Here is a 27,787-nt window from a genome sequence, read left to right on the forward strand (position 1 = left end):
TAAACTCCATCTTGAACCACTGAATCTGTGAGAATGTGTCAGTAATTTAATGAAAAACAGGGTCTTGCCTAGAAACCTACACTTCAGTTTGAATGATCTCTGTAGATTGAAGTTAAAATTGGCTTCTAAAGATGGAGTAAGTCAGTCTTAAAACTATCTAGGACCATGGCAGTATCGGTATGAATCTAAAGAGGAGAAATTATGTATTCACATAGAAGAAAATTCTGTCAAAAATCATTCTAACAATCTGGGTTTTCTTTTACTGTTTCAGCCTCTGACAAAGTTAGTTTGGCAAATCTATTATAAACCAGCAAATTTATACATTGGATACATTAGATTTTAATTCTGGGGCAGTTTTCCCTGATGATAATCTTTATACAGAAGTTGTTGGCAAAGTTTCAAGGATGCATAATTGAAAAGCTGGGATTTGGTTTCCTTTTTGTTGTTGTTTGTGGGTTTTTATTCGGTTGGTTTTTTTACATTAACCTGCATCTTTAGATAAAACTATGTAACTTTCTTTCATCTAGCATCCTGGTTAATCCAGGAAGACTGCTGCATAAATCCCTTTTTTGACAGAACATTTCTTTCAATGGATAGCAGCGGCTGCCTCAGTGACTTTGTGAAGTATTTCAGTTATTTAATGGGATGGAACAGCACGCTGGAGCAGTGGGTGAAAGTATTCAGTTTTTGGCAAAGGAAGCTTTTAAAACTCCTCCTCTCATTTTTTTTTCTTTTTTTTAACAGTAGGGCAATGAAGAAGAAAAATTCTGTTTTCCTCATCTGTTGTTGGTTACAGCAAGTATCTGTTTGACTTGAATTACAGCTCATTTGGTTACAGTTTTTGGGAGAAGCTGCAGGAAACTTCAGAGTGGTTTCACCTAAGTGACATGAAAGTATTTTTCAAAAGGCTTTATCCTGGAAGGGTATAAATGCTTCTAAAGGTCACTGATCGCGGCAACGATTGACGCGTTCACACACAGATACATCGACGACTCGCAACAACGTACTGTTTTCTGCCTAAGGTAGTGTACCAGATGCTTTCATCTTGGTCGGTGTATAAGGCAGGCTACTTTCTATTCTCATTACAAGAGAAGCTTTCAGAAAACCCCCTTCTGATAAACCCCTGCTTCGCCCTTTGCGTCCTCTCCCAGTTTCTCGGCATCTTTGCAAACTCGTGAGTGTTCCCTTGTCTGTAACCTACGGTTAATTGCACTTGTTCTCCACCGCCGCGAACGGATCGTTTTGACACTCCCCCGTGTCCGATGAAGCTTACGCGGTGTGTCGGTAGGGCCGGGAGCCCCGGAGGGAGGGCTGCCTGCCTCCTCCGGCACGGGTCGCGCGCGCTGACCGCGCCGCTGGCGGGCGGGGGGGGGGGAGGGGGGGGGGCGGGAAAGCAGCGTCGCCTTCCTGTCCGTAGCGCCTTCATTGGCCAGCGTCTGTGAGGTCCCTGGCAGGGATTGGCGGTTGCCGTTGGCGTCCGGAGCGCGGGCGCACGGCCGGCGAGCGGCGGCGGGGCCTGCGCTCGCGGGGCTTTGCGGGCCGCGGCAGCCCTGCTGCCGCCATGTCCTGGGGGCTGCCCAAGTGAGACGGGGGTGGCGGCGGGCGCCGTGCCGCGCCGGTGCTGATCCGCGTCGCGGCCGGTCCCGCCTGCGCTCGGCCGCTTCGCGCCGTGTCCCGCGAGCGGCGGCCGGGGCGGGGGTCGCCGCGGGCGGCGAGTTGCGGGCGGGCGGGCGGCGGCGGGGTGAGAGGAGGTGGCTCGCGTGGAAGCTCGGAGTCTCCGCCGGCCTGTTGGTGTCGGCGCTGGGCGCCAAGGCCGCTCGGGTGGCTTCTGCGTTCCGGCGGGGCTCCCGAGAGGCCCGCCGCAGCGCAGTGGCAAAATGGCTTCTGGTTAACCCCTCGCTGGCTCATCTGCAGTTAGTTCGGAGCGAAGCCTCTTAAACGGTGTCTCTTTTCTGTCGGAGAAAACGGAATGCCGGTTATACAGTATTTAACTAGCTTTAGATACCGTTTGCAAAAGGAACCAAAGCTTACTATGTTAAGCTCCGAATAACTAGTATATGGAAACTAATTTTTTTTTTAAATCACAGTATTCTTAAATTAATCCAGCAACATAGGAGGGTAGTTTGGGGATGTACCAAAGGTCACGATTATTATGTATCAGCTGAAATTTGGATTGAGATTTTATTGTTACGTACTACTTGATAAAAACAGTTGTTAGTATGTCGGTCTTCACTCAAACATGCATTAAATGCGTGGCCAGAGATGTTTCCATCTCTCCCGAGTGCAATAACATGAGTTACTAGGTGCATCCCTTCACCAAAAGGGGAACCTGGCAGACGGCAGTTTGTATTGGAGATACATAGTGTAATTACCCAGGTTAGGTTGGAGTAGCTGATTCTCTTCTCAACTTTTTTATGAAGTATTAGTAATAGATGTCAAGGTGTGAAGGTAAGCTTAAGAAATATGTAGGGAACAGTTGTTTTAGCATTTCAACTTTTGCGGATATAGGGATGAAGTTATACAGAGTTATCGGTTACAAAGAGGGGTTTTTTAACCTTTTTCTTAGATGAGAAAAATTGGTGTTAGGAAAACGCATGGAAATTTTGCTGTGCCTGGTATAATTAGAGATGTAACTACATCTGGAGAATTCTTAATGTTGTTGACAGAGAGGGAAGGTAGGGCAGAATGCACAAATACTGTAGTTTAGTCAGTTAAATTGTCAGCTCTTTATTGCAGGTGGCTTAAACTAATTTAGTTGGGATTAAAAAATGGTAAACAAAAGTTTTCTCCTAATATAAAACTTTTTTTGAATGTTTCCAGGTAAATATTATCTGAATAAAGTTGTAAAACCAGGGTTTATAGGTAGCCTTATATAAAGAGTAAAAGAGATTACAAGGAAATAATAATTCTATTATTAAAGTAATTGTCAGATATTTCACACTTTTCTTTCTGTAGAGATTCTGCAAAAGGATACTGTCAGTATAACATCTGCAGAGGAGAGAGAAACTACTCCCGTTTTTCCTCTCCTGACTTTTACTCCAGTCTTGGGTTGGAAGACTTCCCCTCTGTCGGTGACACTTATGGAACAGAGGAGGATACAGACTCGGCTATCTTATATGGAACCTTGCGAGGAAGTGTTGTTGGATTACGATACTACACGGGAATTGTAAGTGCATGATAAATTATAAAGCAGAAGAAAAAGTTGTTGTCAGCCTCAGAAAAAATAAGTTTAATTCAATTTCAAAAATTCCTAGAACTTTTGACCAAGTATAATTATTTTTTTTCTTAACTTGCTGTATTCAACGTTCTTCACAAGAAGTACTTAATCTATAACTTTAATTCAAAATTTAATTAAGGTAGCAAGCTTTCAAATCTGGTTTAGTTATTTGGTAGCTCTGCTCACCCACAGAAGGCAAATGAAAGTGACTGAAAACAAGAAATTAGGTCTTTGAACTGTTTGCATGGACAAAAAGGGATGTTTGTTCCCTTACAAAATGTGTTAGCAGTTCTTGCTCAGAAATTGCTGATATGTATCAGGTAGCTGTTCTGTAATGCTTTTGGTATCTTGAATAAGTAGTAGGTTATTAGACTGACAACAGAATGCTATACCAAATTAATCTTTAAGCTTCATGATATTTAAGTAAGCGTATGTTAGATATTTCTGCAAACAATTTGCAACTAAATGAATGTGTTCTGGCATTTGTTTTGCTTTGTTAGGTTAATAACAATGAAATGGTTGCACTTCAGAGGGAGCCCAATAATCCTTATGATAAAAATGCAGTGAAAGTAAATAATGTGAATGGAGACCAGGTAGGCCATATAAAAAAAGAACTAGCGGCAGCATTGGCAGGCATTATGGACAGCAAACTAGCATTAATTGAAGGGTAAGTGTGAAGATTACGCTTTTGGTTCCATGAATATAAATAATGGAAATGTTTTTTGTTGCTATGCTAGCAAATTCTGAAAACTGTAAGTGTTCTCTTTTGACAGAAATGACAGTGCTTGGTAATATGATTAAAGCATCATGTTTTTAGACTCTATTCTTCTGTTGAACTACTTGCACACAGTTTAGTCTTTCCCATATATGATAAAATGTAGAGACACTAGTGAAAGCAAATTCCTTAAAGATTCTTGTGGAACTCTTAAATTAACTGTCTGTGGTGGTTTGTTATAAAAGATTTACACACTGTGAGTACTTAACACTTATCTGGAACATTCTGTACTTTGATGAAAATAAGCACTTTGGCGTACCTCTTGCTGAAGAAATAACAAGGTTTACAATATAAAAAAAATAAACAAAAGATTAGTGCTGTGGGTTTTTTCCTTGCTTTTTATCAGGGTTGTCCCTTATGGAGCAAAAAATGCCTTTACCATGCCCGTACAAATGAGCTTTTGGGGAAGAGAAGAAAACAAGGAAGCAGTGCTAGATCGGCTAAAAAGGCATGGATTTAAATTGGCTCCTCCTCTGAAAGGTAAGTTGTGAAGTTTGGGTTTTTTCCCTTTTTAAAATATTCAGATTGAATTTGCCACTGGTTGGAATTAATGTTTTAGGGCTTTAACCTTGTCATAGTCTTGTTAATCACAAAATGATTTTTTCACTTAGTTGTGGAATAATGCAGAGCCCACAGCTATTAATTTTAAACTTCATAGGAAGTATACTTTAGTGTCCTGCCTTTTATGTTACCTGCCAGCAATTGCAGAGGCATTTGAGCAACGTCTTTCTGAGGTTCTGTTGCTCAATTCCGTATGTTTCTTAAAAATCTGTAATGATACCCTGCATTTCTCTAAACTGATTTTTTTTTTTTTTTTTTTTTTTTTTATTAAGAAACAGGTTAGACCATTTTATAGGATGAGGGTTTCAGGGACAGTGCTGCTTTTTAGCAGGGTGCTAGGACATGTATCCTACTAGTGAGGTGTGAGCAAATAGAGATGAGGTATCTCTCTGAACATAAAAGCTTACCAGACCTGATGCTTTGCAGAGCTAGCCTCGCACAAAAAGCACTTGAGCTCCTGAAACTAGGCGTTGTTGAAGCAGTGGTAGTCAGGAATAAGGATGCGTGCAGAAATTAACACCTGGTGAGGGACGGATCTGTTTTACATATAGCAGGATTTCAGTTTTTAGCTTACAGGTTCTATTGTGCATAGTTAACAGAAAAAGAGTTTGGAGTAAAAAAGCCTTCTGCGTTATCGGTCATCATACTGTCACCAAGGCAAATTTCATGTAAGACAACAATTTCTAAGAAACATGGTTACCATCTCAAAGGATCCCAACCTCAGGCTCATTGCCTGTGAGTGCCATGAAGCTTTGTGGAAAGCCTTTGTGGCCCATTGAAAGTAAAGGATAAATTGAGGCTAAAATACAAATAGTGAAAGATACTGTCTTATAGCCCATAATCTGATCAGTATTGTTACTGGTGAGCCAGTGAAGGCTGAGATTGGGAAGTCATCGTACCGTTGAGTTTCAAAATACTATCTTTTTAATGGCGAGTAGGTTCAGAATGTGGTTTTGGATCAAAGTGGATTTCTGGGAGAGCTGGTCCAAGTTACAGTGCTCCGGTTCATGCTGCTGTGCAGTTGACAACTGAACAGGTTTGCATTTCATACTTAAACACCAGGAAGTCGGAATTTTAACAGTGGGGGCCTTTTAACTTTTTTGACTAATAAAACACTGCTTGTGAAGTGGAAGTCTGTCACTTATTTTTTTTCCTTTTCTGAACCGCAGATTTGCTTTGAAGTCATCTTGAACTTTTGAACTTTTTCATTTTTATAATGCAAGGAAACATTTTAGCTGTGACAGCCTTGAGTCCCATGTAACTTTGGGAGGTTTTGGTTGTTCAATAATTTTATGTTGTTGTGGTGGTGTGTTTTCTTTTCTCTGTCCTAATGCTTTACCAGATAACAAGTATGTTAAGTTCTCAAATGCAAATAAAATCTGACTTCCAGACTTAATCTTCAGATTTGACCCAAGGTGATACCTGAAGGGTTGGGTGGTGGGTTTTTTTTTATGTTGCTTTTTGTCTGCTCTTTAGAGTGAAGTAATTACTTTACTGAGTGTTGTACAAGGATGTGAATATATTTAGCCATCCCTTCTCAAGCCCTTGCTTGTATTGGCATGTGTTTGTCTTGGGAAAACTGAACGTAGTTTGTATAGCAGTAGCTAATGAATGTATTCCAGCAAATGAGTCCTAAAGTGGTAGACCTATCTATACTGATCATCATATGACAGGTAATTGTAATTTAATAGTTATTGATTATTTAGTGAGGTTATTTTTAATTGCAATAATTTTAATTGCAATTTTTGTGTTCATTTATGCAGCTTAAAAGTGAATTTGACAAGTTGTTTGAGGATCTGAAGGAAGATGATAAAACTTGTGAAATGGAAGGAGCAGAGGTATTTCTTAAGCTAGAAACTGTTTTCTATAAAAATATAAATACTTAAGCATCTAGAAGCATATTTAGCTTTTTCTGGACATAGGAGATGCTTGAATCAGAAAAAAAAATAGTAGATACAAAGGACTCTATAAAAAAGATTTTTCTTCCAAAAATGGAATGTCATATTTAATAGGCAAATGGTGCATAACGTATCTGTTCAATTTACAGGCTGTTGGCACGCCTTTGCTTCCCCATCAGAAGCAGGCTTTAGCTTGGATGGTTTCACGTGAGAACAGTAATGATTTGCCACCCTTTTGGGAAGAGAGAAGTAACTCCTACTACAATATACTTACAAACTTTGCAGAAAAGAAGCGACCTAAAAATGTTCTTGGAGGAATACTGGCTGATGATATGGGACTGGTAATAATACTTAGCAAGCTTGAATTTTTTTTGTACAAAACGTGTGTGTGTTTCTTGATTGGTTGGTCATTTGGTTCGTTTTAATCTGTGGAAAATATAATATTCTTTTCTGTTATGCAGGGTAAAACGCTTACTACTATTGCATTGATTCTCACAAATTTTCAAGATAGCAAGCCTCTTCCTGTTGAAAAGATCACAAGTGATAAGTTTTATGAGGTGAGATGAAAGGAAAAGGTTGTTTTAACACAGTTAATGTAGCACTTAATAAAAAACCTGTGCCTAGTAACTTTCTGTATGGTAAACTTTGTATAAATCTTGTAGAAAAAGTTATTCAAGTACATCAAATAAGAGGAAGGATAGGGTAGCCTAGTTGAAGGTAGGTGGACTGTGTTACTTGGAATGTATAACTGAGCTATAGACTGTGTTATCTTAGAATGGTATGCTTAAGCGTATTCCAAGGAAGAATTTATGAAGGGTTAAACATTTTCAATGTTAAGTTTTGTAAATTCTTAAATTTATTATGAATTTCTCCTGTAGGCAAATTGTGACTGCACAAATAGAACTGGCGTTTTTTCTGGGGGTGTGCATGTGTCGTTCCTCTGTGGTTTGGAGGAAGTGCCTGATACAACCAAAATAGCGAGCAGAGGGTCTTGGTATAAAGTAAATAAATGAATCTTAGTTTATATTTTTGCCAGATGCTTACAATGGAGAGGGGAGGGGAAACTACAGTTAGTGAACGAACACCAATGTGCAAACTCTTCTTAGGTGTTGCAGTTAAGTGATTTTAGCTTTTGTTATGATGTGATTTTCAAGACGATGAAATCAACTAAATGCCAGGATTAGGTGATTTATTATCCCTGACAATATTAAGGTTGGGGGTTTTGTTTTGTTTTGTTTTGCCATACTTGTCTAAATTTAACAAAATAATGCTTTGCGTTTGACCTCAGAATGTTAACTGGGAAATCATTAGCATGTTTTCTTTCTAGGGTAGCTGTGTAGACTCTCTCCTCTGCCTCTACAGTTTCGTTTGAACTCTGTATGTGGCTATTAAAAAAAGTATAGCTTTTTCAGCATCTTTAAATGACTGTCTGATTTGCCACTGAGCAAGTCTTTTTCATGTTTCAGAGCAGTAATTAATCACTGGTCAGATTAGCATAATGATGTTATTGGCATTTTTTCCTGTTGCTACATTAAAGAATAAAAGTTTCCATTCCTCAATAGGAATCTGGTACTAACAGCATGAACAGCGTTGGACGCAGACTATGTAAAGGTGACAGCAAACTATGAAAAGTCCAGTACCGTTTGCATGATAATTAATGTTACTACCTAGGGTACTCTTAGTCTGTGGTTAGTACGTCTTTGCAAACTCTTGACAAACTAAGTTATCTCAGAGAAGTATTTAAAACATAAATTTACAGATGTTTCAGTTGACACGTGAAAAGATGAAGTGCCTTGTGAGAAAGTTGCACCCTGCCAGGAAAGTTACCACATCCAGAAAATGGATCCTGGTTTTCTTTTGCATTCCTTTTTTCTTCCTTGTAGACAAAACAGGAGCACTGTATGCATCTGCTAGAATCATGTTTGTTTAAATAGTAAATGTTAATAGTTAAATTGTAATTAGGTTCTGTATTAAGTTGCCTTTTTTTTAAATATATATTTTTAAGTAATGAACAAATGACAAGTATTTAGAAGGATTTTATCACACCTGTAGTTTTTAGGTTGTATCAGGAGAATTTACAGATGTATATGAAAAATTATACTTGCTGTTAGTATGTTTTGTAACTCGTCGTGCTCTTGAAAATGACTGAAGAAACGTATGGGGCTTGAAGTTTTCTTGAGTAACTTTCCCTCACTGTTCTCTCATGCAAGGAATTTTAATACAGATGGCCTAACTGATAGCACAAGATAAATGAAAGGGACTGATAAGTAGAGAACACATTAGTATGAACTGCCTCTGGTGAAAGTTATTTTTATCAGTACTCTGGAAGGGAGAAAATGCAGACTTTCATGGGGATCAATATGACTGTCACCAGAAAATCAGAACCTTTACCAAAGCTGAAATGCCTAGCAGCAGCCAAGATATTTATTTATTTATTTTCCAGAGCATCAAGCATTTTAACAAGTGAGGGGAGAGCCTGTTTCTACTATTGCTTAATCTGAAAAAGTGATGATAATGTCTTTCAGACCCTTACACCTCACCCCAGCCCTATTTCTCATTTTATTCTATATTAAATTGATACCTACTTCTTGAGTCTTTGCAAGTTTTGCCATCTTCAGGATAGTATTAAACATTTTTTTTAATACTAAAAAAAAGAAGTCTTTCCTGAAGTTTAAATCAGGAATTCACGCATGAATTTACTTACCTGAGTTATAGTAAAACTCTTCTGCAAGCACTGTTGCTTTCAGTTTTGATATCAACTCTGTCCTAATGCGTTTTCTTTTTTGCATTTGCTTCTGATTTGGTATTATTCCTGCCCCCCAAAAACCCCCACATGTGTATCTGTGAAGCTACCACAGTTTTTTCTGTTAATGTTGCTTTTACCCATTTAGCTTTAGGCAATATAGAAATCATTAATTAGTAAGGTTTGACTCGTATAGAAAAACCCCTCACGGTTAGCATTATTTAAAGCTTCTTTATAGACCTTTACCTTTGCTGTTGACAGTACAGTGCTTACATTTGGTATTTCGTCTTCTTGACGGTTTTTGACCACCTGCAAACTCAGTACATGTTTGATGACTTTGTAAATATTTAAGACTGTTTTAAGAGTATTTTTTATTTTTCACTTGTGATCTCAGTATCAGTAGTACTTGTCCCATGCAGAACAAAGGTTGTTTTAAAGGACGTTCGTACTTGTTCTTATCAAGTTACGCTAAAGTTGGTTTGATAACCAAGCTGAAGACTATGTATATTTTTCTTAAATACCAATTTCTTCTTTATGAAGACTCTAGCAACGTGATGGAGCCTGGTGTTTCTAACATAAAAAAGTTTGAAACTACTCCGTTGAAATACTCAAGTTGTCTTCCAAAAAGGTAGATAGCTGGAATAATAATTTTTTTTTTTGTTGCTTTGCTACATAGATTTTGAGTAAAAATAAAGTGGTACTTTGTTATGATTAACCTGAGCCTAAAATGCATTCCTGCGCACCCTTCACCTTTCAGTGTGCTATACATCTGCTTACATTTATCATAAGCATTCTGTATCTGTGTTGCACTTTGGAATATATTAAAAAAGCATTATCTCATTCTATGTGGCTTGCATGAATGCATGCTTGGATGTCTGCTTCAGTAGTTAAGATGTCTGATAACATCAGTGTGTGGCATCTAAAAAACTGGGTGTGAAATAATCTTTCTTTTAGGATCAGTTTGGTTTTTTAAGTGGTTAAGAAATACTTTGCAGGCATGGTTCTGACAGACAGCTTTGAGCTGATGGAAGTTGTGAAGCTTACTAACGTGTTTTAAGCTTCCCACCACATCAGCGTTGTCTTATAATTGGTGTGAACTAAAGTGATAATCTGTACCAAGTTTTATGAGCATCATTCACCTTGCAGCTCTGTGTTCTGTGCTTTCCGTTTTCTAACCCTTCAAAAGAGAAAATTTTCAAACCACAGTGGTATCTTATTTGCAATATCAAGTTCATTTGCTTTATGCTCTTGAGATTTAATATGTAAATTCAAGCAGTAGTAGAGTTGTGGGGTTTTTTTTGGTTTGGTTTGTGGTTGTTGTTTTTTCTTTCTTAATGACAATATCTTAGAGAGAAAGCCAAGAAACCCAGATATTCAGGAAGCAGTGACTTGGGAGAGTCTGACGAATGGCTACTGCAACAAACAGGAAGTAAGTTGCAAGGAATTATTTTTTTTAATTGCTTACTGTGACATGTGGTGTCTTCCTTTCTGAAGCCAAACTGAAAAGGCTTTCTAACTAACTGAAAAAGGACTTGACTAAACTACTTGGATTTTTTGTTTTGTTTTGTTTTTATTCAACCAAAGCTTTAAGCAGAAAATTTTAGAAATTGCTGAATGGGAAAGCAATGTTTTAGGACTAAGTGTTGTAGTTTGTTTCCTGCTTGAACTAATGGTGGTGTAACAAGCTATGAGCATCAAATGGATGGTGCAATACAGAATTGCGAAGATTTTGAGAGTTCTGTTGTCAGTGCACTAGGGTTGGAAAAAAAAATTTAGAAATTAAGTCCATCTTTTGTGGTAAATACCCAAAACATGATCATGAAGAGGTAAGAACGCGTCATTTGTTGAACTAAGTATCTTGCATGGAAAAAAAAAATTAAGGGCTACAGGTACTCTGGAGTAAGCAGTTAAGTTTACATTTGAAGTACTTGGAGCGAAACTTATGCTAAACTATTTTTATCTATTTTTTTTAAGTGACTGGTAAACTGCATTCCTCTGAAGATTCATAACTTGAAATAGAGGTATAAGATACTATATTTCTGCACACATGCCTGTCAGGGTTCAAGGAGCGTCTGGACTATGCTCTTAGCCATATGGTTTAGTTTTAGGTAGTCCTGCGAGGAGCAGTGAGTTGGACTCGATGATCCTTATGGGTCCCTTCCAACTCGAGATATTCTACATTATTGTAGTGGAGAGGAGAAGAAATTTGGTTAACAGGTTTGACTTATGAGATGTGTCATAAAAATAAATGCATGCCTATGCTCTGCATGGTGTGAAAAATCTATGTTTGTTTGGCTTTTTGCAGCAACTTCCTGTCTTGTCCAAGAAGATACAGGCTTTGCATCTGTTCTTCTACCTTCATCTACTTGTTTAAAAAGACAAACAAAAAGAAAAGGTAATGAAGGAATAAACAGATTAGTATTAATTTCTGAGTCTTTGAAGCTGAAATATCATACATATTTGACTTAATGAAGGTTATATCTTTGTAAATTGCTTTGATGCTGTTCAGGTGAAGAAATTTAGAAAAGACTTCAGGGAAACATAAGTTTCTTTAACTACTTTGCTTTAAAGTGAACTGTTATGCCACTAAATATGATTTCTGTTTACTCAGGTACCGCTGGCGTTCAGTGTGTTGAGAAGAAATATTCTGATGATGGCCCCAGAGCAACACTGATTGTATGTCCACTCTCTGTCCTGAGCAATTGGATTGTAAGTGCTAAGCTGTTGTAATGTGTAAATGTGATATATGTTAATTATGATGCTGTAGAAATAGTACTGCCTGTAGTCTCTCATGCTAGTAAAAGGTCGTGGTTTTCCTTTTTTATGAAACGGAGCTGCTTTCACAAGGGAGGTTTATTTGATAGAAATGTAAAGACTGGAGTAGTATTGTAATGAGAGTGCAGTTCCATAATAGCGATCTCACCACCGTCAGAAAGAACAAGCTCACTTTCCATTCCCCGCTTTTGACTAGTCAGATTCACTTTGGCACTTCTGAAACTTGTGTGATTTAACTCCTTTAAACCATATGCAGAAGGTGGAGGAGACAGGTCCTTCTTCTTGCGTGCTCAGAATAAAATATTATTGTGCTTTATTGATAATGCATGTGACGTTTCATTTACTAGAGGTGTTCAGTAATTTGGCGATCCTGTTGGTGATTTGTGGGAGTAGGTCTGCTAGGGTGAACAGGCTGATGGACCCTTCTAGTGCTCTCTGTGTCAGTTTAATTTTTTTGTTTCCATGACATTTTGAATACAAATATTAGAACATTAATAAGAAAAGTGTCGTGGTTTAACCCCAGCCAGCAACTAAGCACCGTGCAGCCACTCACTTGCTTCCCCCCATCCAGTGGGATGGGGGAAAAAATCGGGAAGAAGAAGTAAAACTCGTGGGTTGTGATAAGAATGGTTTAATAGAACAGAAAAGAAGAAACTAATAATGATAAATGATAACACTAATAAAATGACAACAGTAGTAATAAAAGGATTGGAATGTACAAATGATGCGCAGTGCAATTGCTCACCAACCGACACCCAGATAGTCCCCGAGCGGCGATTCCCTGCCCCCCATCTCCCAGTTCCTAAACTAGATGGGACGTCCCATGGTATGGAATACACTGTTGGCCAGTTTGGTGTCAGGTGCCCTGGCTCTGTTCTGTGCCAACTTCTTGTGCCCCTCCAGCTTTCTCACTGGCTGGGCATGAGAAGCTGAAAAATCCTTGACTTCAGTCTAAACACTGCTTAGCAACAACTGAAAACATCAGCGTTATCAACATTCTTCGCATACTGAACTCAAAACGTAGCAAGCACTACACCAGCTACTAGGAAGACGGTTAACTCTATCCCAGCTGAAACCAGGACAAAAAGGTAGCAAATTTAGACTGTAGGTAAAAATTAAAATCTTATAATTGAGTAACATTGAATAGTGTAAAAAAAAAAAAAAAAAAAGTACCTTCAATTCAAAACTGAATTAAGTATTAAAAAGAAAACTTGTGAGTCTGGTGCTTCAGAAATCAAATTGTTGACTTTTATTGGCTGTCAGGATTACTGTATGCTGAGTTCTTCACAGAACAAATGTAGGGAATATAAACACTGGTTTTAAAATTAATACTTTGACAGTTGTGCTGTCATTTATGTTAAAACTTGGGGGGTTAACCCAGTAAGGGGAAGAAGCTGTGAATTAACAGTGAAAGGATAAACAAAAGGAAGATGAAGGTAGAAAGTGAAAAACAAAAGTTCTTCTGTTACAGTTTGGAAGGAACAGTAGATTTTGAAGTGCATATATGTATTGGGTCTGGCTGAGATGGAGTTAATTCTCCCCATAGCAGCCCTCCTAGTGATGTGCTCTGCATCAGTAGCTAGAAAGGTGTTAACTTACCAGTGTTTTGGCTACTGCTGAGCAGTGCTGGCACAGCATCAAGGCTGTCTCTCCCAACATTTTGCACCACCCCCACCCCCAACAGCAGGCTGGGGCTGGGCAAGATCTTGGGAGAGGACGTAACCAGGACAGCTGACCTAAACGAATTGAACAGATATTCCATACCATATGATGTCAGCTTAGATATAAAAGCTAAGTAAAGAGAGACGGAAGGGGGGCATTTTTGTCTTCTGGAGCAACCACTACATGTAATGAAGCCCTGCTTCCCAGGAGGTGGCTAGACATCGCCTGCTGATGGGAAGTAGAGAATAACATCATTTGTTTTTCTTTGCTTTCGCACGTGACCTTTGCTTTCACTTTATTAAACTGTCCTTATCTTGACCCATGAGCCTTTTGTTATATTATCTCCCCCCTGTCCAGCTGAGGAGGGGGAGTGATAGAGCTGCTTTGGTGGGCACCTGGCGCCCAGCCAGGGTCAACGCACCACCAATATACCATCAGGACGTGAATTGATACTTGTGCAAGAGGTAGAGCTAGAGTTACCAGAATGTGATACTGTGTCTGTTACTAATGACTGAGGTGACTACTTCTGGTCCCTCTTCTCACCTAGGTGGAGAGGTAAAAAGAAGCCCAAATTCAAATTGCTTTTGTTATGTAAGTGGATGTAGCATGTCACAGAGCTAGGGGAAGTGGGTTTTAGTTAAGGCAACTTAGAAGGATATTATTCTAACAGTCATGTAGTAACACAGTATCTTTTGGGTGACTTGACAACTTTTCTTTCAGGACCAGTTTGAACAACATATCCACCAAGATTTTCATGTAAATATTTATGTTTATTACGGTTCTGACCGTAGCAAAGACCCATCAGTTCTTTCAGAACAAGACATCGTACTGACAACATACAACATCTTAGCTACGGATTACGGAGTAAGTAAATGAGAAAAAGTGTTTTTTGAAGATCCCTTACTGTTCAAGACTCCTGGTGTTTGGGCTAATGATGGCAGTATATTCGAGTGCTATTCTGGTAGACAATAAAAGGTTATAGCTGTAGTTCTGCTTTATGTACTTTCTTATGGGTTTGCTGTGGTAACGAAGGGAGTTTTTTATCGATTGCTCCTGTAGAGATAATTATTTAGCTGCAATTGTGACAGCTTAAGGAAGAGACTTCTTAAGGATAGAAAAGGATGGCAAGTATGTAAACCTCCTCAAATATCAGTGGCATCCCATTTCTGCCTTCCCATGTCAAATTCAAAGAATATGGAGCATATAAAAACATAATTCCTTAGTTCTTGTTGCACATGGGCTACAACCAAGTAACTCATTGCATGGGATGTACTTGTAAAGTGATGATTTCATAGAAATTCCAGCAATTTTAAAACCCTGAAGATTGCATCTTCAAATATAATATAAACTTCTGATTTTCTCTCTGATCCATTTTCTATATCTCTGTGTCTTTGATGCCTTTCTTCTTTTCAGGCTTAGCTTGTTTTTGCTGTAGTGCATTCCTCATACTGGAGTATGAGAAGACTGGTAACATTTTCCAGGAATCATTAAATCTAAAAGAAGGAACGCTTCATTATTAGTTCTGCTTTTCCATGCTGATAAATAAACAAGATGTGAATAAATACTATCCATTTTTAATTGTGGAATTATTATTTAAATAGATTGCTTAATTCAAATTGCAAAAAAGTATTTTAATTTGAGTGAAAGATTAAAATACTGTGTTTCAGATCAGAGGTGACAGCCCTTTACATAAAGTCAAGTGGCTGAGAATTGTGTTGGATGAGGGGCACACTATACGAAATCCAAATGCTCAGCAAACTAAAGCTGCTTTAAATCTGGAGGGACACAGAAGATGGATACTTACAGGTAAAATATTTGACACCAGAGTAAATGCAGTGCAGATTATCTTAGTGTAATACTGTCTTGTGTTTCCCACTTGGTGTTTCTACTTTTGCTTTTTCTGGGAGATGGTTAATGTCTGTCTGTGTCAGATTCATTTGGAATGTTTTTAAACTTGTCTTTGAGCAGGGATTTATGTGTGTTGTCTTTTAGTTTTTTATTTTGTCTGCTTGGTTTTGTGGTTTGGCTTTTTGGGGTGTCTTTTTGTTTGGTTGGTTTTTTGTTTTGTTTTTTTTTAATTTTTGTTTTTACTCAGTTTGTAGACACAAATTTTAAAATAACTTTCACTACACAGGTTTGGTGGAAGTGCAAGTAAAAAGGGACCTATTTATAAACTGGCATGTTATGTCTGGTTAGAAGCTCACAGTCTTAATGTACTTAACCAAACCTCAGCTTTTTGAAATGTAACGGTCATCCTAAAAACTGCCAGGAACCGTGCAAGCATATGATAAATAATATGATAAATGTAATTTAAAGAAGATTATGGTGTAACCACTACTGGTGAAGCTGAAATGGAAATATTAACGTCCAAGTCTTCCTAGCACTGAGAGCTGTGGTTTTCTCACTGTTAGCTATTTAAGTGTTTTGTAATATTTTAATTTAAAAAATAATAGGTATTCTTTAGTTTCTTTGGGGTTTTACAATCTTTGTTTGTTTTGTGTTCAGGCACTCCTATTCAGAATTCTGTAAAGGATTTGTGGTCTCTTATTTCCTTCTTAAAACTGAAACCTTTTACTGATCGAGAGTGGTGGCACAGAACAATTCAACGTCCAGTCACAATGGGAACTCCAGGAGGACTTGGGTATGAAGTGTTCCCAAAGGGTTTGTGAATGAGTATGACTAGTAGTGCCTGGGCAATGTACAAATTAGTGTTTCACATTTAAAATTGGAATGCATGTGTCATCAGTTCTTATTCGAATTTTTTAGTTCAAATTAATAGATATTAAATAATCCAAATAATTTAATATTTTGGGTTAATGAATTACATCATACTACTGGGCTTGGATTTTGTACAGAATGTGTATTTATGCAATAAACTGGAAAAAAATCCCAACACACCAACTCCAGCTGGGTAGTATATTGTCTATATATTTATTTTTAGGCGTTTACAGTCTCTGATTAGGAGCATTACCCTTAGAAGAACTAAAACAAGTAAAGTTAAAGGAAAACCCATTCTGGAGTTACCAGAACGTAAAGTACTTATTCAGCATGTTACGTTGACAGAGGAAGAGAGACAAATCTATCAATCTGTGAAGAAAGAGGGCAAAGCTGCTATTAGCAGGTAAGCAGATGGCTTTCTTTAATCCTGAAGGCTTAAGTTTGATATCATAAACTTGTGTTTCGGAAGTTTTGATTATGTGAGCTTTAGTAGCCGAGTGTGTCATTGTGTATGCCTTAAGCGAATAATTGCAAATTAGCATAGCCTCTGTTCAGTTCTGCAGAGTGAAGCAGAGACTGTTGCAGAACTATATATTAGAAATTCTGTCTTGAGAGAAGCAGAAAGGGATAGCAGATACATAAAGAATGGCCTTAAAATTTTTGCCACCACGTGTTAGCATTTCTTTTAGTACAACATGCTGCTGGCAGCATTTTGTACCTTGTTTCAGAAGAGGATTTGATAGAATTATGTTCTGATTTTTCACTTTCCTGTTCGAATATATTTTAACTGCTAACTTGATCACTTGATGTCATCTGTTACTTCAGGCTGTAGCATTTCACACTAATGATAAAACTCTTGTTCAGATTTTTCAGTGAAGGGACTGTACTAGCTCACTATGCTGACATCCTTGGTGTCCTGCTCAGATTGAGGCAGCTTTGTTGTCATCCTCATCTCTGTGTAAATGCATCTTCTAGTTTTTCAGCTGGTGAGTGAATGCTTTTGGTTCCTGTGTTTCTAAACACAGGACTTGCACTTTGTATTCAAGAACAGAAACACGTTTGTGTGCTTCCAAGCTTTCTAGCTTCAGCCTTCCTCTTTTCAGCTTGGTTTTTAGCTTTTACCTACTTGTAGCTTTGTTACCTTTATTTTTTTCATACCATAATATGTTTGATTATGTTTGAGAAGTGGGTACTTGAGCATATACTCAAATATGAATGAAAGTAATGAAGTATGAGTAGTTACAAAGACTAGAAACAGGAGTTAATAAGCTTTGACAACCCATAAAGGACTGAAGAGGACCTCTGCAGAGCCAAATGCAGAAGGCTTGTTAAAAAGCAGTGTATCTGTTGTAATAATTTACAGAAGTGCTTTTACAGCAAATTTTTTCTTTGCCTTAGGAGAGAAGATGTAGAAGGGCTTTGGGGAATAGCTTGTAGATTGGTAGCCATGTCAGCAGAACCATTGCCTCTTCAGCAGAATAGGAAACTGTTGACTTTGTTACGGCTGCAAGGAAGGGTGAACACAGAGGACTGAAAGGAGAGTGAAATTTTTATTTTGACAAGCCAGAACTGTACAGCTGCATAAAGTATAGTCTGTTTGAAATACTCTAAATTTGAGAGTTCTCAAATTTAATGTTTTGAAAAATCCTATTTTGAGATGCCATTGGTATAGGTGTGATTTTTTTTCAGAAAACCAAAAGACCAATGAGATATGGCAAGAACCTTTTTGTAGAAGGCTGTCATTTATCTTCTGAAAAATACAAGATGGAGAAATGATTGGATAATTTCTAAATAATTATTGAACAATTAACTAGTGAGTAAGGCTATATCCTCATTGTGTATAAACTGTCTTAATCAGTTTGATCAATTTGATTTTGATTAATGGAACTGTGTTGATGTGTGCTACCTCAGTGTTTTCTGTATGGAAATCTCTGGGTTTAAGTATCTTTCTGTATTTGCAGATAATAAAACCCCTGAAGAACTGCCTGAGACATTAGTGAGTAAAATGAAGTTGGTTCTGAGCTCTGGTTCAGATGAAGAATGTGCAGTTTGCTTGGAATCACTGACTCTTCCTGTGATAACACGCTGTGCGCATGTCTTTTGTAAGCCATGTATTTTTGAAGTCATCAGAAGTGAACAGGTTGGTGATCTATGGTTACAGTTAGTAAGTAATAGCTATTAAAAAGCAATGAATTGGTATCACCAGAAGGCCACCTAGCTATCGTTCTTTTGAATCGTAAATGGTGAACAGTGTAAACCTAGTTATCAGCTGGGTTATAAAAACTATTGGCCTGAAATCAAGCTATGGAGAGAGTAACTGTCAGACTGAACAGTGTTAAGGTCTATCATTTTCAAAGACCTTTTCCCTAGTTCTGACCTTACTTTTTCCCTAGGGTAAAAATGATGGCATCTAGTGCAGCATTGTATACCTCCATGTAGCTGGATGCCTCTTCACTGCTTGTATGTGATGTGATGCATGTATATATTGCTGTGCTTAAAAAAGACCAAAGCTGTGTATTGGAAGTTGACTATTGAACTAAAATCATGTCTACTCTCCTTATTGCAAGCTGATAAACTTCTATGGTGAAATAGCTGCCTTGCTAGAGGGTCATCTTCATGGTCCTTCTCTGGACTCTGTCCAGAATAAGCTTGTGGATGAATGTCTTCTGCTTTTTTGAAAAACACAGTGTTTATTTTTCACGTGTGCTTCTAAGCTGTACTTTTCCTTCTTGTTTGCCCTTTCCTTTCTAGGGCAGTCTGATAGTGTGGTAGTCTCACCATCTGTATCCAGTGCTGCTGCACTTCCCCTCTGGAATTGTTCTGCCTCCTACTCAGCCACAGTACAGCTGCAAGTGCCAGGCTAAATCTAGGTGGTGTTCTTCATAGGGGGCAGCAGGGGACAAATTAGTCCCTGCTTGTGCATAATCAGTCAACCTAACAAGACAAAGGTAGGAAGTGTTGTCTGTCTGGCACTTAGATTGCCTTTGTTTCATTGCCAGACACACAAGGTTCTGTTCTGATGCAGATAACCCAGTTGAGAGTTCTGACAATTTTGAGGGAAACTAGTGATGTGAAATTACCCTCTAAGGAAAGGGCACTTGCAGAGGCCTTTTTCCTGTGCAGAGGTTCTTGATGTGTCTGTAGCAGAGTTGGTGCCCCTGCTCAACCTTCAGGCTTATTTAGGCATGCAGAGAAATAAATTGGGTTATGATGTGATGGAACCCATATTACTTGACTGTGCTGTCAAGTTATTTGCCATGCTTTGCCTAGAAAAGACCTTGGAATCTGCAGAAGCTAGGGCCTTTGTCCAATTCCACATTGTTCCATAGATTGATTTCATAGTAGTGAAGTCTGAACAGAGGTTGGTGTAGATTCTGCTCTCTTGAAGTTGAACTACTGTGAGTTCATAAAGCAGCGAGTAAGCCTTTCTTAAGTTCAAATGATTCCTGATTTAAATCAATTCCCGAGGAAGTTTTTGCTGTTTCCACCCAAAACACTATTTCAGAATTGGGGAATTAACTGTTTCCACGTAATAGGTATTTGTCCTAGTGCTGCATCTTAGTTGGGTACTTCCTGTGCCTGAATGGTTACAATGCAACTCTCTCCTAGTAAATAGCCGAGGAAAGTACTTTACTTCCCACCTTAAAAACAAAGCAAACCAACAAACACATACCCCCTCCCTCAAAAACAGTTTGGGTTCAAACAGGATTCTTCCAGGCAAGATGCCTGTGCTTTCCATTATTAATACAAATGAGAGCATTAAGCCATCAGTGAGGAATGGGATGTGAAGCTGCCAACGCAAAACTGCTGAGTGAAAAGTTTGGCCTTTCATTGTATTACAAACTTGGAGACCATTTTATCTTTCTAAATGTTAACCTAAAACTATTTACCAAAATTGGAAAAACTTTTTAGTACTTAACAGCTTGAGAATTAACACCTTCATTTCAGTCTTTCCTTGAGGCTAGCTTCAGAGTTGTGCAAGTAAGTAAATGTCCTATGCCGAAGTCCCAATAAAGCTGTAAAATCTCTACAGTCATCTAATGTCTTTGTGTATTAACTGCATTCTTGTAAAAGCTTGCCAGATATGCATTAAAACATGCTCTTTTTTCTTCTAGTTGTTGATTGCAAGACACTTTTTGTCACTTTCATATGCTTTCACTGCAGGTCTTCGGTATCTGTATTGGCATTGTTCAGCTGTGTTTTGGGTTTTCTGTTGTTCTTAATTACAGTACTAAATTGGAGAAAGATGGGAGCCTTTTATTGGGGGAGGGGGGGAGAAGTCTTCATGATTTTTTTTTTTCCCTGAAAACTTTCATATTTATTGGAATTCATTTATTTTGTCTCATCATTGGAGGATTTTTGGATTGCTGCCAAATCAGGAATGGTTTGTTTGTAACTATGTTTTGGAGACTTATTTCGGATTCATTTGTGTTAAGATTCTGTCTCTTGAAAGGATATCTTTATTGCTGCAATTAATTCATGTATGCGGACTATGACTGCGAGCCTCTAATTGGCTAGAGGTTCATTCCAGATTAGCAGCCCCCAGTAATCATCTGCTTTCTGAGGTCTGCTTTGCAGCCAGTCTAAAGATGCCTTGGTTCTGTGGCCAGATTGCTATATAAACTGAGGTAGCCAATTTTAAAGGGTTCCTCTGTTAGGCAAAAGTTTTTCATGTCTGTTGTTTTTGCTGTGCAAAGTTGTGTATTTGTATAGTGAATGCAGTCTTTTGTTAAATTTTGTGAGTAGTCCTATGTAAGTGCTATTGTATAAACTCTAAACTTTGACTTATCTAGAGTATGCTTCAGAGAAAAAAAAGCTTTTGGTGTTAAATTATGTCTCGTTTCTCATGTCTGTTGTGGAAAAAGAGAAGATACCCTGTGTCTGGCCCTGACAAAGCATATTTCGTCAGACTGCTATTATTTCTGTGCAGGCTTTGAAGAAAAAGGGTAAAAGGTCATTCTTTGTTTGTAACTAAGAAAGATCTTGTCTTTGAAAGATAGTTTATTTTTCTGGTATTTTAAATAGTCTTCTCCCCATAGTCCAGGTATTTGCTTGCTTTCAAATCTTGAGCTGCTTAGTTCAAGTATAAATATGCTCGGAAAGATGACCGCTTTTAAGGAAGGCTGAGTGGTTTTAAAACATGTAGCATTTATGTCACCTTAATGTTCTCACAAATATTTTGATCGTTATGTCAGAAATGACAAAGCAGTGTGTTATAAGAACAAATGTAGTCCTTGAGGATTTTTTGTATGAACACCAATATAATAATTTCATAAAAGGTGCTTTGTAAAGGTGATCTTTAGTACTCACTATAAATAATTTGATTTAATATGTTTCTTCTAATGTTATTTGGACTGTTTTTGTAGCCAAATGCCAAATGCCCTCTCTGTAGGAATGAGCTTAGAGTAGAGCACTTGGTGGAATGTCCCCTAGAAGAGGAAATAGACTCCAGTAATGGAAAGAAGTCTGATGGGGAGTGGATATCCAGTTCAAAGGTATATTCCATTGTGTTTTACTTTGCTTTCATTATGGTTTTGTAGAGCGCACTCTAGAATTTTTATGTAAATATGCTGAACCTACTTTACCTATGCATAACATACTTTATTATTTAAAAGTCTGCACAGCGTGTCTAGCCAGCACAGGATAAAGTGCATAATAAAATCTCATCACAAAGTTTGTAGCAGGGAAGCAAGACAAAAGGAGCACCAGTTGTAATTTGATGCTGGTGATTCTGCAGGACATAAATGTGTATTAATTAAATGAAACTTGCGGTAAAAGAGCTGTTGCTTTGTCTTTTGTTTCTGTTTCTGAAGATAGAGGAGTTCTATAACCACTGAAACTATTCAGGTCTTAATTTACTTTTGGAAACTAAAAATCTAAGTATATCCTTCTTTCTTAGAACTGTCTATATATTCTGCTCTAAAGGGGAAAACTAAGTGGGCATCATATATTCAATATAACACTTGTCAGATAAAGTAGTGAGATATTCTTATTTTACTTTGCAGACCTGTTTCTCAAGGTCTGTCACATCATTTTTTGCCTTACCTTCATTGTGCATTTGCTGCCAGAAATTAAATCTTCCTGCTGGTAGCTTGACCTTTTTGTTTTGAGATTGCTTTTCTGAAACTTTTTTATTTTAATTTGTAATGAAGTTGTTGTTCTTTCAGAAGTTGGTTATAAACTTATTCTCTAAAAATCTTTCTGTGGAGACCTAAGAACTAATTTAGGACATTGTGCTCCAGGATAAATACAAATTAAGTTTGTTTGTTTCAATTTTTTACCTGGTGCAGTTACTTGCATTCTCTAGTTAGTGGTTCTTTACCTCATCGTAGCTTAACTTTACGTGAGAAAACTGGCAATGTTCTTCTGCCTCAGATCCAATTCCTTGCTCCTTTTGTTCTCATGTTGGTCCCAAGACTGTTTCTGGTGCCTCCTTATCCTCTGTCATACCTAGCCCAAGGTCTTGCATAGCTTATTTGCCTGAATGTTCCTAGGGGATGCCTTTCTTGCTTCTTGAGTATTGCTACAGTAGAGCACTTGCCCTGTGGCTGTTCTCTTTTTCCCTGTATGCCCTAGGTAGTAGGGGACCTGGTTTCTGACTCCTCTTCCGCAAAGCACCATCAATCACCCTGTAGTTTGTGACCATTAAAAGTGCTCAACCCTTAGCTTCCTTTGGAAAATAAACCCTACCCACAGAATTTAAGATTAGTTCATTTATAAGGTATTACTGAACAGTGATTTCTCAATTGATGTGAACTTTATCAAAGTATGTGTAGGAGTGGCATCTAACGAAGTCAGAATAAGCTGCATAAGTCTTCATTTGATTTCAGATAAATGCTCTCATGCATGCTTTGGTAGAACTACGGAGGGATAATCCAACTGCTAAATGTCTGGTTGTTTCTCAGTTCACAACTCTCCTGTCGCTGATAGAAAATCCCTTGAAGTAAGTAGAACTACTGACATTTTTAATAAACATGTGCTTTTATGGTGTTTCAGAAAGATCTCTCAAAGGATATAGTATCCTTTTGATCTTTAGAACTTCAGAAGAGGAACAAATTACTTAATTAGTTTTGTGGAATAAAGACATGAATCTCATTCTTGTTATTTTTAATGTATCACCTGTTAAATGCAGAATTTTAAATACGCTTTTCAAAGTAGAGGTCAGGTTTTTAATGTATTTATTTCCTGTTGTCACAGAAAATGGATTGTTAAATTGAACATTTTTACTTTCTCTTCAGAGAATCAGGGTTTGCCTTCACTCGTTTGGATGGCTCAATGGCACAGAAGAAAAGAGTAGAAGCAATTCATTGTTTCCAAAGCAGCCAAGCAGGATCCCCAACTGTAATGCTTTTGTCTCTGAAAGCAGGTGGAGTTGGATTAAATCTGACAGCAGCTTCCCGAGTGTTTTTAATGGATCCTGTGAGTAATGAGTCGTTCATAATTATCTAACTTAATCTAGGTGAAGCTCCTTTGGTGTTTTCCCCAAGAGGTAGAAGGAAAGCCCCTCTGGGAATGAATGACACTGATGAGTATATGTTAAAGGGCAAAGAGGAGTTTTTGTTTATTTCCCTGGCATGTTTGTGTTTTAACACAATATTTTTGTGCTGTCCATTTATTTACTGTGAATGGACAGAATGCTAGTAGTACTGTTAACAAAGTGGTGTGCCACCTTACAGTGTAGCTTTTGATATCTGTTCCTTCTTTATTTCTTTCTCTTTCTTTCTGATACTTTTGAAAGTTATTTTGTTTGTTGTAGTTAATAACTTCAAAAGCTGTGAAGTGGAATTTCAGGAACAGTATCTTTTTTTCTGTGTTATAATGCAGTGCTTCTCTGCTCTAGTCTTTCCTGTTATTCTTGTGAATTTATTTATTTATGAAGACATTAATCTGAGGTTACTTTTTGTGGTTGTAGGAGACTGAGAAAGATGGTGATATCTAAATTTAGGAAGTTTTTTCTTTCATTAAAGCACTCAGGGATGCAAAATTTTTTGGAAGGAATAAAAATGTAAATTACATTTATTGATAGCAAATTGTGGTATTAACAGAATTGGTTCGTGTCTTGTGTCATTGTACAAAATGGAAGTTTTTCTGTTCACTTCCTCCCTTCTCCACTATTTACTCCTCTGCTCTGATGTCCTAGATTTTGGGCAGTTGCAAACTGAGACAAATTCTGCAGTTTGTGCCCTTGAAAACAAAACCAAAGTAAATTAAAATAGAGTAGCTTTGGACTTGGGTATCTGGTAACAACAATACTAAAGAAAAACTACTAGCTTGGGCATCAGGTTAGTGATAACAACAGCATGAAGACAAAAGCTATTTACTTAATAAACTAAAGGAATTAAATACAAGTGAGAGTGTGGAGAAGTTGCCTTGGAAAAAGGTTTTTCATTAATTGCGATACATCTTCACAAGTATTGTTTCTGTATGTGTTACATTGAATAGTTCAGTTGGAAGAGGACCTACAACACCATCTAGTCCAACTGCCTTTTTTTTTTTTTTTTTTTTTTAAAAAAAACCCAACCAATTCTCTGAATAAGAAAACTTGTGGAAAGTCCAAAAGAATTTTCATTTTCTGTGAAGATAATGAGGTATAATGCATACACTGTCCTGTGGCAAGCAGTTTTAAGAAAATAAGCTAAGCATTGTTAACACTGAGTCATTTACAATATATAGTTATACCTCATAAACCAGAGCCAAATACAATTGCAGCCTTCATACACCATTGAACAACTTCTCCTCATCCTGCTGGTGACCATTCTGTGATGGTAACTGTCCCAAGTGGCAGTGGTTGACTACTTGTATTTGATGAAGGGGCAGGGGGACCATGTCATCCTTTATGATCTCAGTTTTGAATGTTCAGTGCCAAATGAGTTTCGGTCATGCATTAGCATTCCCTCTGGAGCCAATGGAGTAACCAGTTTTTCAACTCAGATTCTGTGGATTTGTTGTAGTACTGTAGCTCAGAGGTCTGCGTTCTTCTCTGAGAGGTATTACACCACAGTGCAAAGGAGGAACATTTATCCAACCATAGACGACTTTCTTCCTTTCTTCTTTTTATTTTTTAAATTGTTTATTTTTTTAAATACAACTATATCTGCTGAATTCTCACCTTTAGGAAGAAATCCGAACCTTTAATGTGAGAGTATCACAAGTATACAGACACTTCTCTGAGGCTGAAGTTTCTTCATATTTTCCCATGTAAAATACAGTACCCTTTGTATGAGATATTGCAGAAAGGCATAGAGGTATTGCAATTCAGTTTTCCTCTGCTGGACTCATGAGAGAACAAGCGTGAGAGTAGTACACTTTGGTCCTCCTCAACTACAGCAAAGATAGAATGAAACATGCTTGTGCATGTTTGGGCTAGGTCTTCCCTCAAGACTACTTCTTGTTTGTACAGTCAGATTAGTATTAGAACCATTTGCCATGCATACGTAGCTTGCCAGGAATGTTCATCTTGCAGTGGCAGATGTATCATTTGTTGCACTTCTGCTCGCTACCTTAGACTGGAGAAAGAAGACTTGTTTTGCTTTTATCTTGCAGCTTGATGTCTCAAGTGTCTTTAGGCATCAGAGGTTCTTAAAATCTAGTGAATTTTTTGTGCTAGCCTAGTGCTGTTTTTTCCCCCCTTCTATAGAAAGGAGTCATTAAGAGTTCCTAAATAACTTAGAGTATGTGGGTGACATGGCAAGGTGAGCCCATTGGATGAGGCTTGCTTATCACAGACAGAACATTATAATATTTTAGGTAGATTTAAATATCTATTCTGTGAGAACCAGTAGTGCTATACCTTTACATAGAAAAAACATGCTGGAAGAATGCAGAGCACAGACTTGGCATTTCACAAATCCTTGTGTTTAGTGTTATATCCTAAGCCTAAGTAGGAACAGCTATGCTACCATTTTGTGTTCAGCAAATTTCTTGTTTACCTAACTTGGTGATGATTGCATATACCAATGTAAGTATACATGGGCTTTCTTAACAGTCAGGGGACTTAGTCCACTGAAAAATAACCGTCTGTGTTCAGCTGGTTTAGATTTTGCTATCAGGAAAAGGGTACTGAGGCAGTTAGTATATGCAGCATTTATTTCAGAATTAAAATAACGAGATTGTTTTGATGTCTCCCAGACTCCTGACAGAGTTAGTTTTTAAAGCATTTTCCTGCTTGTGATGAATATATAACCAGAAGTTCTCAAAGCTTTCTTTATAGTGGGATACTTAAGGAGTGAGTATTAAGATTGGGAGTAATTAATCTGCAAGCGATATTTGTTCAAAAGGTGATGGTACAGTAACTTCTTTGTGATTGCATGTACATCTCGCTATGTATTTTGAAGTAAGTTATTTAGCTTGTTCATTGCTGCTACTGACAGGCTTGGAATCCTGCTGCAGAAGACCAGTGTTTTGACAGGTGTCACAGGCTGGGTCAGAAGCATAATGTTGTTATTACTAAGGTGAGTTGAGAGGTGATCTGTTTGAACATTTTTCTCGTTATGAATAAATAAATTATTTTCCAAAACACTTTACTGCATTTTTAAAAGAATTGTGACATCATATGTCTCACCAGTAAACTTAAATTGTGGTATGATTTTGAAGGTGTGGGCTTTGGATTGTAAGATTCAATAAAATGTAACCTATTCCCTGTGAAATACTAATTTTAAAAATTAGATGTCCCTGTTGAGCTATTTGGACTAAGATGGGGCTGTTGTCTAGCCTGGCTATTACAGTTTATTGTCTTGAAGGTATGTAGAATGCTTTTGCTCTTGTCATAGCAGCTTGTTTAGCTGCAGAAGAGCAGCTGGTCTGCCTCATTAATACCCACTGACAAAAACATTACTTGGGAAACTGAAGACAGGTTCTCTTCTAATATAAGTAGCAAAGAAGAGATAGATATTCTGTCAATAAGCCTTTTTTTAAAAAAAGGCAAAAAAATTAAAATGCCAAACTTTCTCCTTCAGCTGCTTTATAACCCTTCCCTCTTGTGTTTTCTTTACAAAGTAATAATGAAATAATGTAACTGTGCTTTAGGCTACTCAGCTTTTTAACTTTTCATCCAAAGTATCTAAATTTCTCATCCTAAACTTTTAATTAAAAAAAAACAAACAACAAAACCTTCATTTCATTGGGCCTTTTTTCTATTTCAGTTCATAGTGAAGGATTCAGTGGAGGAAAATATGCTAAAAATTCAGAACAAGAAGAGAGAACTTGCAGCAGGAGCCTTTGCTACCAAAAAGCCTTCAGCAAGTGAAGTAAAACAAACCAAAATTAATGAAATTAAGGCTCTAATTGACTTATAGCTTGAAACTGTGGTATTTTGAGTAAATAATATATTTAATATTTTAGTTAATACTGCTGTTCAAGTTACATGTCTCGTGCTAACTTCTGGTTTTGCTGTCTTTGCTGTCAAAGCATAAATGCTTCAAATAAAATATAAAAACTGA

The 27,787-nt window shown here is 37.6% G+C and overlaps 1 protein-coding gene across 2 annotated transcripts; it reads left to right on the top strand.

Moving 5' to 3' along the window:
- Positions 1-1,466: 1,466 nt before the first annotated feature.
- On the top strand, positions 1,467-27,787 carry HLTF (helicase like transcription factor). 2 transcript variants are annotated; one of them, XM_049801802.1, is made up of 24 exons: positions 1,467-1,581; positions 2,956-3,166; positions 3,718-3,884; positions 4,339-4,472; positions 5,489-5,589; positions 6,317-6,391; positions 6,601-6,792; positions 6,913-7,008; positions 8,014-8,062; positions 9,735-9,822; positions 10,544-10,623; positions 11,500-11,589; positions 11,806-11,903; positions 14,352-14,495; positions 15,299-15,437; positions 16,137-16,272; positions 16,573-16,752; positions 17,214-17,335; positions 18,311-18,489; positions 21,716-21,844; positions 23,180-23,292; positions 23,588-23,768; positions 26,720-26,800; positions 27,491-27,787. In XM_049801802.1, the coding sequence occupies exons 1-24, from the start codon at positions 1,562-1,564 to the stop codon at positions 27,641-27,643; spliced, it is 2,958 nt and encodes a 985-aa protein (XP_049657759.1). In that variant the 5' UTR covers positions 1,467-1,561; the 3' UTR covers positions 27,644-27,787. The 2 variants fall into 2 exon arrangements, with proteins under 2 accessions (XP_049657759.1, XP_049657760.1); XM_049801803.1 differs by having other exon boundaries at positions 5,492-5,589.

The sequence above is a fragment of the Accipiter gentilis genome, chromosome 6 (assembly GCF_929443795.1).
Source record: "Accipiter gentilis chromosome 6, bAccGen1.1, whole genome shotgun sequence".
Classification (NCBI taxonomy): domain Eukaryota; kingdom Metazoa; phylum Chordata; class Aves; order Accipitriformes; family Accipitridae; genus Astur; species Astur gentilis.